At 42.6% G+C, this 16,293-nt stretch overlaps 1 protein-coding gene across 2 annotated transcripts in view; it reads left to right on the forward strand.

Annotated features, from left to right (window-relative positions):
* FRMPD3 (FERM and PDZ domain containing 3) overlaps window positions 1–16,293 on the forward strand; it is a 119,494-nt gene that overhangs the window by 36,225 nt on the left and 66,976 nt on the right. For both annotated transcript variants that reach the window (XM_036460760.2, XM_045570470.1), the window contains 2 exons: window positions 11,475–11,579; window positions 16,071–16,178. In XM_036460760.2, coding sequence (XP_036316653.1) covers window positions 11,475–11,579; window positions 16,071–16,178 — 213 coding nt within the window. The remainder of the gene's footprint in view (window positions 1–11,474; window positions 11,580–16,070; window positions 16,179–16,293) is intronic.

The raw sequence follows: 16,293 nt of genomic DNA on the forward strand, positions 1-16,293 counted from the left end.
ATTCATTTATACAGATATTTACTAAATGGCATACAATGAATGAGACCCAACACTGTGTGGGGGGAATTCAGGGCTCACCAACTGTGAGAGGTTGCAGGCCGGGTGGAGGGATGCCACCCCTCCTCAAGTGCACTGATTTTGTGCACTGGGCATCTAGTTTAACATAAAGTTGCTGAGGAGGGACAGTTTGACAAACAGGTTGAGCTGTGTTCTAGTTCAGACACTAATTGACTATGTGACCAGTTAAAAGGTCAGTTCCCTTTTCTGAACCTCTTTCCTCATACATGCATTGAGGGTTTAAACTAGAGCAATATTTTACAAACTTGCCTGATTATACAGTCAGCAAGACTACTTATTAAAAGTGAAAATTCCCAGGCTCCACTCCTTAAGAATTGGATTCAGAAGACTTAGTGTCCATTACTAGGTTACATTCTTATAGTAATTTTAATCCAACTGCACAAATCCAAGTGTAAAACTTTTGTGTGCAAAACTCAGAGCCCTTCTTACACCTTCAGTCTGGTTATCCCTTCCAAATGTCCTCAATACTCCCCTACACACCAGCACTGAGATTCCACACTCATGCTATAGCCATCAGAGAGTTCATATCTGTTGGGGGTGGGGAGCATGAAATCAGATGAGGCTTCACAAAGGAGGATTCTCCTGAGCTAGATTTTTAAGGACAGCAGGATTTCCTAGGCAAAGATGGAGGAAAGGTTGTCCAGAGAGAGATGACATTTCTGTGTAAAGCCAGGACAGTGCACAGATGCGAGCCAGAGGGATAGAGTTCAACTCAAACTCTGACACTAACCACCTCTCCACTTGGCCCCCAGCACTCTTCTGTGTCAATGTGAACCTCACACAATACATTGATGCACACCTATTCTCTCCCTCCTTTATTCTTTCTCCTCCCCTAGCCCTCTCTGACATGTTTGCACCCTGGCAGCTAGGCCTTTGTCAATCACAATTCTCCTCTGTCTCTAAGCAAGGAAGCCTTGCCCTCCCTTGGAGAGTGTTACCAATAGGTCCCTCCCTCCCCACCTTACTGTGAATGTGTAGTTGCCTATTGGGCAGTGGACAGTCAGTTCCCATTTCTCATTCTTCTGTCATGAAAATAACTACCAGTTCTCTCCTAAACACATGTTTGTTGTATCATTAGAAGTACTGATCTGATCAGAGATTGACTGTGAGTTAATTTGTTAGATCTCTTCAGATGTCATTAGCTTATAGAAATCTTCCTCAACTTCCCTAGCATCTACCTGTCACTATCTCCTGATACTGCATGATTTTTTCATTAGATTTTAAAATCTTAGTTTTTAATTTTTTCATTTTGAAGTAATTGTAGAGAGGGTATAAGGGGGATAAATAGTGATAGAAAGAGACTTGATTTGGGTGGTGAACACACAAGAAAATGTACAAGTGTATTATAGAATTGTACACCTGAAACCTATATAACTTCATTAACCAATATCACCCCAATAAATTTAATAATAATAAATAATAAAAAATTATAAATTTAAAGGAATTTGCAAGTCTAATAGAGACATCCCTGTGTGCCCTTATCCCTGTTTCTCACAATGTCTACATCTTTCATATCTATAGTACTATATCAATAGCAAGCCAAAGTTAGGACATCAATACAATGTGTGTATATGGTTCAATGTTAGTCTATCACATATGTGGTTTATGTATCCAGCAACACAGTCAAGATACTGGTCAGTTCTGTCACTAAAAGGACCCATTATGTTGTCCTTTTATATCTATAGTTACTTCATCCTCATTCCTCAATACTTGTCAGCTACTAATCTGTTCTATAGTTTCTGTAACTTCATCATTTCAAGAACCCTATATAATAAAGGGGCAATATGCAAATTTACCATCACTCCAACACTCAAGTTGGCCACCCCCATGTGGTCAAAGATGGCCACCACAAGATGGCCAGCAGGGGAAGGCAGTTAGGGGTGACTGGGCTGGCACAGGAGGGCAGTTGGGGGCAACCAGACGTGCAGGGGAGGGCAGTTGCAGGGGGACCAGGCCAGCAGGGGAGGGCATTTGGGGGAGAACAGGCCTGCAGGGGAGGGCAGTTGCAGGGGGTCCAGGCCAGCAGGGGAGAGCATTTGGGAGGGACCAGGCATGCAGGGGAGGGAAGTTGGGGGGGACCAGGCCTGAAGGGGAGGACAGTTGGGGGAACAGGCCTACAGGGGAGGGCAGTTAGAGGCAACCAGGCCAGCGGGGAAGCGCAGTTAGGGGTGACCGAGTCAGCAGGGGAGGGCACTTGGGGGTGACCAGGGTGGCAGGAGAGGGCAGTTAGGGGCAATCGGGCCAGCAGGGTAGCAATTAGGCATTGATCAGGCTGGCAGGGGGCTGGTTAGGGGGTAATCAGGCTGGCAGGCAGAAGCAGTTAGAGGCAATCAGGCAGGCAGGCAGGTGAGTGGTTGGGAGCCAGCAGTCCTGGATTGTGAGAGGGGTCCTAGATTGGAGAGGTTGCAGGCTGGGCGAGGGACACCCCCCCCCACATGAATTTCATGCACCAGGCCTCTAGTATTATATTGATATAAATTGAATAATATGTAACCTTTGGGATTGTTTTTTTTTTCATTCATCTAAGTATTATGCCCTTGTGATTCATCCAAGTTGTTGCATACATCAATAGTCTATTCCCTTTTGCTGCTGAGTAGTATTCCATGATGTGGATATACCACAGTTTGTTTAGTTATCCACCTATTGAAGGACATCTGGGTTATTTTCAGTTTTGGGCTGGTGTGAATAGAGCTGCTATAAACATTCATGTACAGGGTTTTTTGTAAACATAAGTCTTCATTTTTCTGGGGAAAATGCTCCGAAGTGCTATTGCTCAGTCATACGTTAAATGTATGTTTAGTTTATTAAAGAAACTAACAGACCATTTTCCAGAGTGGCTGTAACATTTTACATTCCTGTGAAATATTATATTTATATGTATTTGTTGTCTATATCCCTCATTTGAATGTCAACTCCACAAGGGTATGGACTGTATTTTGTTCACTGCTTTATTCTGCAGTGCCTGGAATAGCACCTGGCATAGAGTAGGCACTTAATAAATATTTGTTGGAGGAATGAAGGGAACCCAAGTTTCAGCCATCACAGCAACCTGAACTAAGCTAAAATGTTCAAACTTGGCTTCAGAATGAAAAGCCAAACATGCCCTGCATCTGTGTCCCAACTGTATCATCCCATTGACCCAGTTCTAATGCCTCAAATGTCCCATTCCATGGCCTCTTTGCTATGGCCAGACTGCTTTCCTTCTCCTCCTTGTGCATTTCTTATGTCTTACTGCCTCAAGACTTCTGTCCTTGTATTACTCCACATCTCTTCTACTAGATGGCTGTTTCCTTTAAGATTTGGCACAAGACACATGTCTTCCAAATACCTGTTCCTGATCAACCTCAGTGAAAGTTCCTATTTCATTCATCTTTTTATTCATCAAACATTTACTGAGTGCCTACTATTCTAGGTGCTCTTCCAGACTGGAAATATAGCAGTGCACAGGACAGATATAGGTTTTATCCTCAGCTTAAATTCAAGTACTTGGCCTGTGCTCTCTAAACCTTTTGAGCATAAATGTGGGAATATACATATACAGAGAGATGATCGGCAAAACAATTAGCAGCCTGTATAATAGGGAACATCTAATCAGAATGCAGGCCATTCACAGGCACAAAAGCAGAATGTTGGAGGTCTTCTAACTCTGCAGGGTGTTAACCCTTTGGTTGATCATTTGTAAAGAGGTCCCAGGGGAGAGGTCAGGTAACACCCAGGAGGCTTAAAGCAGTAGGTGTGGTCAGACCAGGGCATCCTGACTGAATGTCAATCGAATTTATGTACAGTTGATCTTTGTTATTAACAGATTCTGTGTTTGAAAATTTGCCTATTCCTTAAATGTATTTCTAACCCCAAAATTAACACTCACAGTGCTTTTCTAATTATTTGGAGTCATGCACAGAGCATGAAAAATTTGAGTCTCCCAATTTACCCATTACCAGCTGAGGTCAAACAAGTCAATATTCTGTCTTCTTGTTTCAGTTGTCATACAGAGGTAGGGGGAAGTGCACTATAGTGCAAAAAGCTCGGGCTCTGGAGACAGTTGCATAGGGTTTGAATCCCAACTCTCACCCCTGTTAGGAAAGTCACTTAACACTTCAGCACCTCATTTTCTCCTAGAAAATATAAAAAAGAAACTATAGGATGAGTTGCTTTTAGAATTTAAGATTATAATATAACTGAGACACACACACACGTTTCCCCTTGGAGCAACTGTTCAGTACTCATTAGTTCAGTTTTTGAGGTGACTTTGTAGACCATAACTACTGTGAAGAAGAAAAATCAACTCAGAGAATCTCTCTCTAAAGCTATAGTGAAAGCTTCTTCTCCAGCTTTCAGTGTTATAGTCCCTACATCACAGAACATAGTACTGTGTCCATAGCAATCACTTGGCATCTCATAGGTGTATGGATACTACTGTCTCTTACCAAACCCTCATTATGTTCAAAGTTGATTACCACTTCTTCTGGAAGGCAGTGTCCCAATAGTTCCAGAATGTGATCCAATGATCTGTGTTTAATAAGAGCAATAAGTAAATGTGGTGCTCAGTAGAATTTGGGAAACATTTAACCAGACAATCTCTATGGCTCCTGCCAGCTCCCACATTCCGTGGCTGATAAGGGCCTAATTTAGTGGTTCTCACCCATGGATATGCAATGGAACCACCTGAGAAGCTATTACAAATATTAATATTTGGGCTCTAGCCCTAACTGACCGCTGGGGATGGAGCCCAGATGTTGGTCTTTTGAAAGACTCCCCAGATTATTCTGATATGTAGCCAAGATACATATTATGAACTACTAGTCTCTTTCAGGTGATATTTTCTTTTTAAAGGAATTTACTCACACCATGGCAGACCATTTGGAGATTTATTGGGCAATCACAGAGTTCCTTTCCCAGGGCCCCTCAAACCATTCTGCATAGATAGCCACTTATTAAGCCTATACATATATATATATATATATATATATATATATATATATATATATATATATTTAAGGGTGTTCTTAATCTTTGAGTGACTAACTATTCCCCACAATTGACTGAGTATGTATTAATTTTGATACCATTAGACCATAGCATGTCTTCAAATAATATTTTTAAAATAAAGTACTGGGCTGTAACCTAGAATGGTCCTGGTAAAGCAAAATGAAACCCTAATTTTCTGGTTCTGAAAACTTAGCCTATATCCAAAGAGTCACCCTTGCTTAGAGCCACCTAGCCAGAAAAAAAGCCAACATAATTGGAACCACTGCAGAAGAATTGCTTTTACACAGAGCCTCTTAAAGTAAGTGCTTGCCATATATTAGATATTCAAATAATATTTGCTGAATTGATTAATTCATTATTAACCTTAGCTTATCAGCTATCTTTTTTTGTCTGTGCTACTCTGTGCTTGGTGCTAGGGGGAGACATCCTATCTAATAAAAAAAAAAAAGGGATATGCTAATTGACTGTCAAGCCCTCAAAGATGGCGGTGCACATAGCCACAAGATGGCAGTGCCCAGTTCCCTCAGCCCTGCTGGGGTGGCAGGCACACAGCAAGGCTGGGCCCACCCTCACATGGTCCCGGCTGCTTTGAGAATCTGCCTCTGGAGTTCTCCAGTCCCCTCAGTCCCCCCAGCCACCCAGGGCTTGCCTGAAGCACAGGCAAGCCTCAGATGGCAGCTGCCCAGCCCTCCAGGGCCACATGAGGCTCCGGTAACCAGGGCTGGCCGAGGCTTGTGCTGCTGGCAGTGGCAGCAGCAGAGGTGTGATGGGGTGTCACCTTCCCCTGATCATCAGGTTGCCTCCTGCCCCTGAGGGCTCCTGAACTGTGAGAGGGGGCAGGCCGGGCTGAGGGACCCCCATCCAGTGCATGAATTTTCATCCACCGAGACTCTAGTAGTAATATAATTAGCCATCTCTTTTACAATCTATTGGAGACATGAGCAGTTGCCATGTGGATTAACAAGGAGTGCTATAGGAAATCCATGGAGGGGGATGGAGGAATTGGGGAAGGATTCAAGACCAAAGTAGAATTTGAGCTGGGCTTTAGGGATGTATTTTAGCTGAGCAAAAGGGAAATTGGAGGCAACAAAAGGTGATGAAGAGATACAGAGGAGCCAAGTGTGTCCAGGGAGCTGTAGGCATAACCACCTGATTATGCGATAGATGAGGAATGAGGGTCATGTGTGGCTTGTGGGAGACCTTGGAAGCTGGGGAGATGAGATGTTCACTTCTAAACAGTCCCAAGTGAAGGAAGGCTGCCTAGGTCCCTTATTAGAGGGTCCATAAAACCAGGATGGCTCTTTATTGTCTCAAGCTCCCACAGTGCTTGCTATGGAATTGCTTATAAATAGGATCAGTTGTGAAAGACAGTGAGCCAGCAGACAGGAGAATCCAGAGGAACCTGAGCTTCATCCTCTGAAAATTATTTCACAGTTATCAAAGTGGACTTTATTATGCACTAAAATGTTTGGCTAAGATATGAGAGAACACAACTCTAAAATATGTGCTGATAGAACCACCAAAGAATGGCCAAAGAATCACCAGCTGCTGAATTCAGTCCTGAGGGAGAGGCAGGCTCTCTTCTCTATTGCTCATTCCACTGAGCTGCTGGCTTAATATTTGCTTCAAGGGGTTTGCAGTGACCCTGGGGGTACTTAGTATTAATAATTCTAATCCCATGTTTCAAGCCAAAATTCATTTTATCCAGAAAGGGTGCTTATTTCAAAATGATACTCCTAGCTGCTTGAAGGAAAGATGGGTCAGTGAAGAGCTCAGATGTCTCAGCTTTAAGGTATTTAATTCATCTATGCTTAATGGGTTAGGACAGTGTTTCCCAAACTTCTCTCATGATGAGAATCACCTGATGGAGTTGTTAAACTACGGATTCCTGAATCCCAACTAAGAAGTGCTAAACTAGAATCTAAGACAGAGCACTAGTTAAGTATACAATTTTAAGTATACGACACCCCCATCTAAGACAGAGCACTAAGTTAAGTCTATAATTTTACCTATCTGTTCCCAAAAATTCTAGTTTAGCACTTCTTAGTTGGGATTCGGGAATCTGTAGTTTAACAACTCCACCAGGTGATTCTCATCATGAGAGAAGTTTGGGAAACACTGGGTTAGGACATTTTCAACAACATAAATTCCTGGGTCTTACCCCCTTAGAGATTTTGACTTTTTAAGTCTGGTGTAGGCTTAGGAATCTGTATTTTAACAAGCATTCCCCAGTGATTCTTGTCATCAGGAATGCTTTAGAAACAGTGGGTAGTTCTATACTAATGAGTTAGTGAAGAGGTTGGCAAACATTTTCTGTAAATGGCCATATTATTTTAAGCTTTGTAGGCCATACATGATAGTACAGAGCAGCCATCAGTAATATATAAATGAAGAGCATGGCTGTGTTCCAATAAAGTTTTATTTATAAAAGCTGGTGGTGTGCTGGGCTGGATAGTGTCCCATGCACCAAAAGGTCTCAGGTTCAATTCCAGGTCAGAGACATAGAGAGGCAACCAATTGCAGTTTCTCTCTCTCTCTCTCTCTCTCTCTCTCTCATCAATAAACATATCCTTGGGTATGGATTTAAAAAATCACATGGTGTGCAGGATTTGGCCCATGCAAGCCATAGTCTGCTGGCCCCTGAATTGTGTTCAATACTCCTCATATCACATTCGCAGTTTGACCAGGGCCTTCCCAATTCTCAATATCTTAATTCAAATGAGTGACCTCAATATTTAGAACTTCAGGTCAAAGAGCTAAGCTTTGAATATGCTTTGGAACAGGGTAACCTTTGAGAGCCCCTTGTATCCACACAGCAGGGCAGGTATCACTGTGTCGAAGCACAAAGCTAAACATGACTCTGTGACATATAGCAAAGAACACTGGCAATGAGTGAGTCACCATCAGTGATCGAGGCTAAGACTGAGAATAGGATGGAGTCTTAGAGACCAACAGGGCATGGGCCAATGATGAATGAGGCATAAACAAGCTGAACATAGCTCTATAATAGACACCTAAAATGATTATAATCCCTGAAAATAATGGCTACTCCATTTACTCCTTCATGGTTTTGCTCCTATGTATCTGAATATTTTGTTTGTAGTGGTATCTCTAGAACAGGGTCTAATTTTGGACTTTTGATAGGGATAGCAAGGAGGCTGTCCCCTCCCTATAGAATAGATGAATACATATCATAAAAGAATACTAGTTTGGATTCTTCATATGCGTGAATATATTCAATAGGAACCAAGGTAGACTAGAACCAGTGGATGAAAGATCAGGAATGGATTTTCCACTTTAGCTTACTGAGAACAATCATTAATCCAAGACGCAGGAAATCTGGTTTCTAGTTTCAGTTCCACTAACAAATTATTTTGATAACTGAATAAATCATATCCTCTTCCCAGGCCTCTGTTTCATGTGTAAAACTGAAGAGTGGACAGCATGGCCCATTCAGGTGTCTAGTGCCTTGTTCCACACTGTGTAGGAGGGCATCCCATAACAGATGATCACAGAAAAGGGAGAGGGTATCTGTGAGTTAGAATGATTTCACCTCTTCATATCTGTAGCATCTTAAGTGGAAATTTGGACTACTGGTGGAGTCAAGGAGAACTGCCTGAACATAGCTATAGATCTTTCTCTCTTGCCCCTTTCTTGTGCTCCTGCCACAGCCTACAGCTCCCCACCAGGATTTGAGCACCAAGGTGTGCAACACACAAAGGCATGTCTCAACTTCCATGAACAATCAATATTGTAATCACTCTGGAACAAAATCCAGCCCTGGATTTTGTTGTGCTGTATCATCTCCAGCCAACAAATTATTCCTGTGGCTCAGGATAAGATGTCCAAGGTTCCTTTAGCTCACTGTTCCCAACCATAGCTTCATCTTTATATCATCAGAAGCTTTAATAAATACAAATACCTGGGCCCCATCCCCAGGGATTGATGTAATTGGTTTGGGGAGGGGCTTTGGCATAGAGTTTTAAAAGCTCCTTCAGTGTTTCTGCCATGCAGCCTGGACTGACACCCACTGAGATTCCTGCTGGACTCAGGTTGAACTGGTGGCTTTCTGCAATCTGCTCTATGTGGGTAATGAGATTACTGGCTATGGGAGAGAACACAGCTGGGACCAGGGCCCTATGTCTGATGGGGACATTTGTTTCTGGTGTGCCTTTCTTAGGGCCCTGCTCTCATGTGGCTGATGTGGTAAATGAATCTCAACCACAGCATTAATGGCAGAAAATAGCTTTATGTATGGCCTTCCTAGATGCCCGAGACTTTCAGGGACTTAATATAAAGAAATTCTGGGAGTTGGGGGCTGGGTTGAGGTGGGTAAATGGGGGAACGTGGATATCTGTAACAGTGTCAACAAATTTTAAAAAGTAAAAAAAAAAAAATCTGGATTGTAGGATTCAAAGACGCCATGGCAAGGCTGGTAGGGGAGGTGGTTTGAAGAAGCCCCAACTTGATTTCCCCCAGTCTTTCTCATCTCAGAAAATGACAACCCTATTCTTCCTGTTGAGTCTTCTCTTTTTTTACTCCTGTATTCAATTTGTCAACATAATGTCTTGGTTCTATGTTCAGAATATATCCAGAATTCACTTTTTATCATCTCCATTATTTCTACCCTAGCCCAAGCTGCTATAATATTTTAACTTATTATTGCAGTAGATTCCTAATTGGTCTTCCTACTTTGGAATCACACTCCTACACTATTTTCTACCCAGCAGCTAGAGGAGTCCCTTTAAAATGCAAGTCAGACCCTGTCTGCTCAAAACCATCCAGTGGAGTAAAATCTAAAATTCTTGCCATGGTTTACAAGGCCCTCCATTACTCTGCCCCTCACTGCCTCTGCAAGCATGACTCCTTTGACTGCCCCTCAATCATTCTGCTTTGGCCTCATTAGGCTCCCTTGCTGTTCCTCATGCACCCTACTTCTTCTCTGACCTCAGAGCTCTTATTATTCTTTCTACCTGGTAGGCTCTTTCTCCAGGTAGTCTCATGGCTTCTCTCCCTCATTTCCTTCAGTTTTCTGTTTAAATATCACTTTTTTCCTGACCATCCTGTCTAAACTAACACTTCCATCATTTCTGTCATCACTTTCCCATTCTATTGTAGCATCCCTTACTCTGCTCAGTTTGTCCTTATAGTCCATATTTGCTATCTAAAAGCTATTTGATTATTGTAAGTCTGTTCCTGCTAGAATAGATGTTCCTTGAGGTCAGGGAGTTTTGTCTGTCTCGTTTACTACTGACTCCCTCATCACCTAGAACAGTGCCTGGCACATAGAAGGTCCTCCCTAAATTTGTCACATGAGTGAATAAATGCCTCTGAAGACATGACTCCTGCATTTCATTCAATACTGGGAGCACCCAGGAAAGACTTAGTTTCAGTGTTTGATAACCATTTCTTTGATAACCATGTGCCCTGCTGGATTTGTGGGGGAAAAAGAGAGAAAGGGAGAGGAAAAGGGTGATAGAAATATCCATGATGAGAGAAGCATTGATCGGCTGCTTTCTGCATGCACCACACTGGGGATTGAGCCCACAACCCAGGCATATGCCCTGACTGAGAATCGAACTGTGACCTACTGGTTCATAGGTTGACACTCAATCACTGAGCCATGCCAGCCAGGTGAAATACTGTGGGACAATTTCGAAGAACCAGAGAGTCTAGTTGATTTTTGGAGCATTTCATGTAGAATTAAAGAAACAAGGTGTAGAGAGCCCAGTACTAGAAAGCCAGGACACCTGGGTAAATTCCCAATGTCTGTTTCTGAGTAGTGTAGAAATTATGGATAAATCACTTTGGAGAGCTAGGAATCCTTTCTCCCACAGCTAAAATAATATTTTCTATGAGCTGCCTTTCTAGGAGCAGGGCATAGCTATGAAATGAATAAGATAATTTCTGTAAATCCTTTCAGATGCTTGTATTGAGATGTAATAAAAACCACCATTTAGGTATATCTCACATTAAGAAAACCAAATATATAAAAATTCACTGTGTTATTATTAAAGAATTTTTGCAAACTCCCTTAGGCCTAGAGCATTAATAATGGGATTCAATTCACCCAAATTTGATTCATGTCCAGATTTTTCAGAGCACACTCATCTCAGGGTGGAGCAAAAGTGGGTTATAGTTGTTTGTATGGAATATAATGAAATAATAATAATAATAATAATAAATCATGTGTTTCACATGCTCACAACTGTAAATCTACTTTTGCCCCACCTTATATAAGAAAGCACTTAGCACATTGCAGTGCACCTAATGGGGGATCAATACTTATTGACTTATTGATTAGTAAAGGAAAGTGTACCCACCCTGAGACATCTTAACTCTGGTGTGGCAAAGATCAGGTTTTTCTCAGGGATGGAGAACTCACCAGCTCTCTGTTCTTTTTCCAGTCCCCCAAATCTGCCTTCATCAGTGCTGCAAAGAAGGCCAAGCTGAAATCCAATCCTGTGAAGGTCCGATTTTCCGAGCAAGTAGCAGTTGGAGAAACAGATGCAGTAAGTCCAGAATTGGCCCAGCCATTGAGGTCTTGTTCTGAGGCAGTTGCTCATCTTCTGCTCCTCAGAGTGGACAGCATAGTCAAGGGGGTGGAGGGGGAGACCTTGGGTCTCTGGGTGGATAGCAAATGAGGGGTATATGTCATCCAAAGAGGCCCTGAGCATTGTGAAATAATATGTTATCAACCCATTCAGGATTCTCATGGTGCTTAGAGAAATTTCATGTCTAGCACAGCAGCATACACTGAGAACAAATGCTCCATAAATGTCTCTTGGCTACTTGATAGAAGCAGGAACTAAGTAGTGATTTTCCAAAGATCCAGAGAGATAGCGGCTGGTGAAATTGAGCTCTCTTCACATTGAAGTGGTCCTGCAGCTCCACATCTTGACTGAAGAAGACTGTGCAGTGAATGGTGATACAGATTCTCATTAAGTCAGAAAGCTTTTATTAGGCATCTGCTGTGTTCCCAGCACCACAAAGGGTGCAAAATAAATACCTGTTCCCTGCCATGGGATATATCTCGGTGATGTTGAGTGTTCAGATTGAGAAAGCATAGGACACCCTGCTGAGTCTTTTCGAGGAGCAGGTGACTCTTGGCAGCCCATGCCATGTACTGACCAATTTGGGAGGTTATGGTCCTCCCTCAATCTTTCTCACTTCTTTGTGGGGTTTACATGAGCTGAGCTGTCTGCTCCAGATAAGCAAATGAGAAGAGGTGGATTTAAAGCAGAAAGATATGTGGTAAGCAATCATGGATTATTGCTTGCCAGGTTCCCTCAGGAATCTGCAGATGATGGTGATATCTAGTGAGGGTGGGGTGTGGAATGCATGTAGAGTGGGGGTTAGAGATGGGGGTAAGGGATAGCCAGAGTTGCCTGCCTTCTGTGTGCTTTTGCTGGCTGTCATGGGATAGGGTCTCAGGAGATCCATGACATTTATGTACTGAGGCACAGCTGCAGTTTAGAGAAGCTAGTAGGCCCAGACTAAATGGGGAAATCAGTAGGATGCCATGCACTTTTATAGTTATTTGATTCAAAGCCACTAAGAAGAAGGGATAGAGGACACAGATGTCTTTCATCTCCATTTCCCTGACTCTCATTCCCAGACTCATCCCATGTCTTCCTCCATTCCTGTTGGTGGAAGGCTGCAAAGCCCAAGGAACTAAGTACAGCGCCCCACTGGTAAGCTGTCTTAATAAGTAATGGTTGGGCTTTACATCAGTCCTAGCAGAAGTTGAAGAGAAAAAGGGGTTGCTGAAGAGAGGGGAAAGGGAACAGTATGGAGTCCCTGTAGATCAGGGTGAAACAGACCCTGTGAATCAAGTTACTAAGATGATGTTTATGGCATGAGCCCTTGAAAATTCAGAGGAAATGTGACTTGACTTTGGAAAGTACAGACAGGAGCTACCTATCACATCTCAGCATTACATAGTAACAAAGCAAGGCCAGGCCACTCAGTGAAGAACTCCTTCCCTTCCTCTCCCTTACCTTCTTCCCCTCCTTTATTCTCTCTTCTTTTCTTCTCCCTTCCACTCTTCCTTCCCCATCCTCCTCTTTCTCCACTATGACTTCTGTCTCCATATGTCTCAGCTAGCTACAGGCAGAATTAAGCCCCTAATCCAGACCAGTCTGAATGGGAATGCCCTAGACTCTAGGGCCTAGAGTATTCAGGACCCACCCAGATTATTTCTGTTGCTTCAGGACAGGCCACTAGGTGTGGTACAAGGCTCTTGTCTGCAAGAGAGACAGACATACATGTTTTTTAAAAAATATATATTTTATTGATTTTGTACAGAGAGGAAGGGAGAGAGAGAGCTAGAAACATCGATGAGAGAGAGTCATCGATCAGCCGCCTCTTGCACACCCCCTACTGGGGATATGCCCGCAACCAAGGTACATGCCCTTGACCAGAATCGAACCCGGGACCTTTCAGTCCCCAAGCCGACGCTCTATCCATTGAGCCAAACCGGTCTCGGCAGACAAACATACATGTTTTTATTGCAGTTGTGCTTAGGAAATTCCAACAGCATCCCATTACCACCACTAGTGTAGACCATAGCAGCTTCGCCATTGTTTGGGACCTAGGGAAGTCCATGCCCCAGTGATACCTACCCTTCATGTTACAGAGCTTTATCAAGCAGCTGGAGCAAAAATAAATCCTGTGGGTGTTTCTTTCCAACTCTATTTTTACACAAAATCAATTAAGTAATTATCTGAGTCCAATCCAGTCTGCTAAATAAAACCTGCCACCACTGAGTGTCACCAGCCTAGGGATACAGGGCTCTGGGCTTGGTAGGAGAAGAGCATCTCAGGATCAAGGAGTCACACTTCTCCAGCTCTATAGCCCATCACTTCCCACTATGGCTTGATTCCTGGCTCTCCACCACTGCCAACCAAACCCTGATCCAGGAAGACTTACTTGTTCATGTTTTCATACTTTGTTCATGGCAGTTCCTAGATTTGGACTGTTCTCTTATGGCTTCTCCAATAGTCCATACCCATCATCTCCTTCAAAATAGAAATTCAGCCCTAGCAGGTTTGGCCCAGTGGATAGAGCATCAGCCTGTGGACTGAAAGGTCCCAGATTTGATTCCAGTCAAGGGCATGTGCCTTGGTTGTGGGCATAACCTCAGTACGGGGTGTGAAGGAAGCAGCTGGTTGATGTTTCTCTCTCACCGATGTTTCTAACTCTCTATCCTTCTCCCTCTCTGTAAAAAATCAATAAAATATATTAAAAAATAAAAATAAAAATCCAATTTACCTCAATTGGGAAAACTTAACACCTCTTAGTTTGTTTTGGATTTATAATCATTCTCTAATGGATGTGTGCAAATGCCAAGTCACTTCAACTTATATAAGACTAAGCCTGGGCCTTCTGTTTTTGCCATAACCCCCATGGGGCTTAGCACAGTGCAAGGAATATAGTACAGGCCCAATGAAAACCCACTGAATTAAGGAATCTTCCAACAGTTCCTAAAAAAGTAATGATGTTGGCCCTGGGAAACAGTTGGATTCTCCTGATGAATAATTCAAGTAAGCACATATAAACACCTACTGCTCATACTAGTATATTCAGCAGCAATTTATTGAGCACTATTTGCCAAGGATTCTTGTCAATGAAACTACAAAGATTGAATAGGACATGGTTATTGTGCTCTGAGCTCAGTGTTTGATTATGAAGGACAACTATATTTTTTTAATATGAGAAGAGCACTGAGAGAGGTGTGTATATGTTGCTTTTGGTACACATGGAAACTCAGGTTCAAGGTCCTGGCAATACTGGACAAGGCTTTCTAGAATTTATCTATAAGCTGAATTTTAAAGGATAAGTAGAGCCCTGGCCAGTGTGGTTCAATTGGTTGGGCATTATCTCATGCACCAAAAAGTCGCTGGTTCCATTTCCAGTCAAGGCACATGTCTGAGTTGTAGGTTCGATCCCCCACAGGAGGCAACCGGTCGATGGATATTCTTCTCTTCTTCCTTCTTCCTTCCTCTCTCTTTAAAATCAATAAAAATATATTTTTTAAAAGGATGAGTAAGAGTTTGCTGAGGAAGGTAAAGGGAACAGTCTTTATTTTATAAATATTTATTGAGAATTTAAACATGCACCACTCTATAAATAAATAAATAAATAAATAAATAAATACATACATACATAGGCCAGGACAGTTTTTGCTAAGGAATAATCAGGTGTTCAAACATGGGCCTTGTTAGTGTTTCTCAATCATGGTCAGTAATGTCCACTTTCAGAGAAATTTTGGAAATGTCTGAGAGGTTTTTTTTGTTTGTTTGTTTGTTGTTGTTGTTGTTGTTGTTGTTTTTGTTTTGTGTGTGTGTGTGTGTGTGTGTGTGTGTGTGTGTGTGTGTGTGTTATTCCCATGGTTTGGCATGCTATTGGCACTTAGTGTCTCAGGTCAGGGATGCTAAATGTCCAGTAGGGAGTAAGACAGTCCCTGAATGATGACTTGTCAGGGGTATGGAGACCTGAAAGAGCAGTGTGGGTATGACAAGACATGAGTCTGGGAAGTAGGCAGGTGCCAGTTCAGGAAGGAACTAGGATGTTACAAGGGAAGGGAATGGTAGAGCAAATGTATGGATGTGAAAGTGAACTCGATATTTGAAGGGCCTGGTGGAAAGGGAGGTGTCAGGAGATAGGAGAAAATGAGTGATATGGGCTCCTAAAGAGGTTTTCCATCAGCCCTTCAGTGTGTGGTGCTCTGAAGCTGTGGAGGAGCTTTGAGCAATAGTAGAATGTGGGTGTGTTGTGACATCAAATGGATAACTTTTTATATGGCCCAATGTCTCAAAGAATTTGGATTTGGTGTCCATGTAACATTATTATTGATCTGCTCTTTCCTGTGTCTCTTTGTCTTATCATACTTTTGGCTCCTTTTCTCCTTCACTCACTCTTTTCTCTTTTTTTCTACACTCTTCTGATTTTTTTCATCTTAAATGAGACCCTCTTATTGTCCTTCCCCTGTCTATTCACAGAAAATGATGAAGAAAGAAGCTCTTCTCCTCATCCCCAATGTCCTGAAGGTCTTCTTAGAAAATGGACAGATCAAGTCTTTCACATTTGATGGCCGGACCACTGTTAAGGTACATACAGAGTCTCCTCCCTTAGGTCAGCGTTGCCCTCTCCAGAGCACACGTAGCTACTGGTCCTTGGGTTCCTCTAATTCTGCACAGAGCTGCTTGCTGCTGGAGCAAGGTG

This window comes from Pipistrellus kuhlii, unplaced genomic scaffold, assembly GCF_014108245.1.
Source record: "Pipistrellus kuhlii isolate mPipKuh1 unplaced genomic scaffold, mPipKuh1.p scaffold_m20_p_33, whole genome shotgun sequence".
In the NCBI taxonomy this organism is placed as follows: Eukaryota; Metazoa; Chordata; class Mammalia; order Chiroptera; family Vespertilionidae; genus Pipistrellus; species Pipistrellus kuhlii.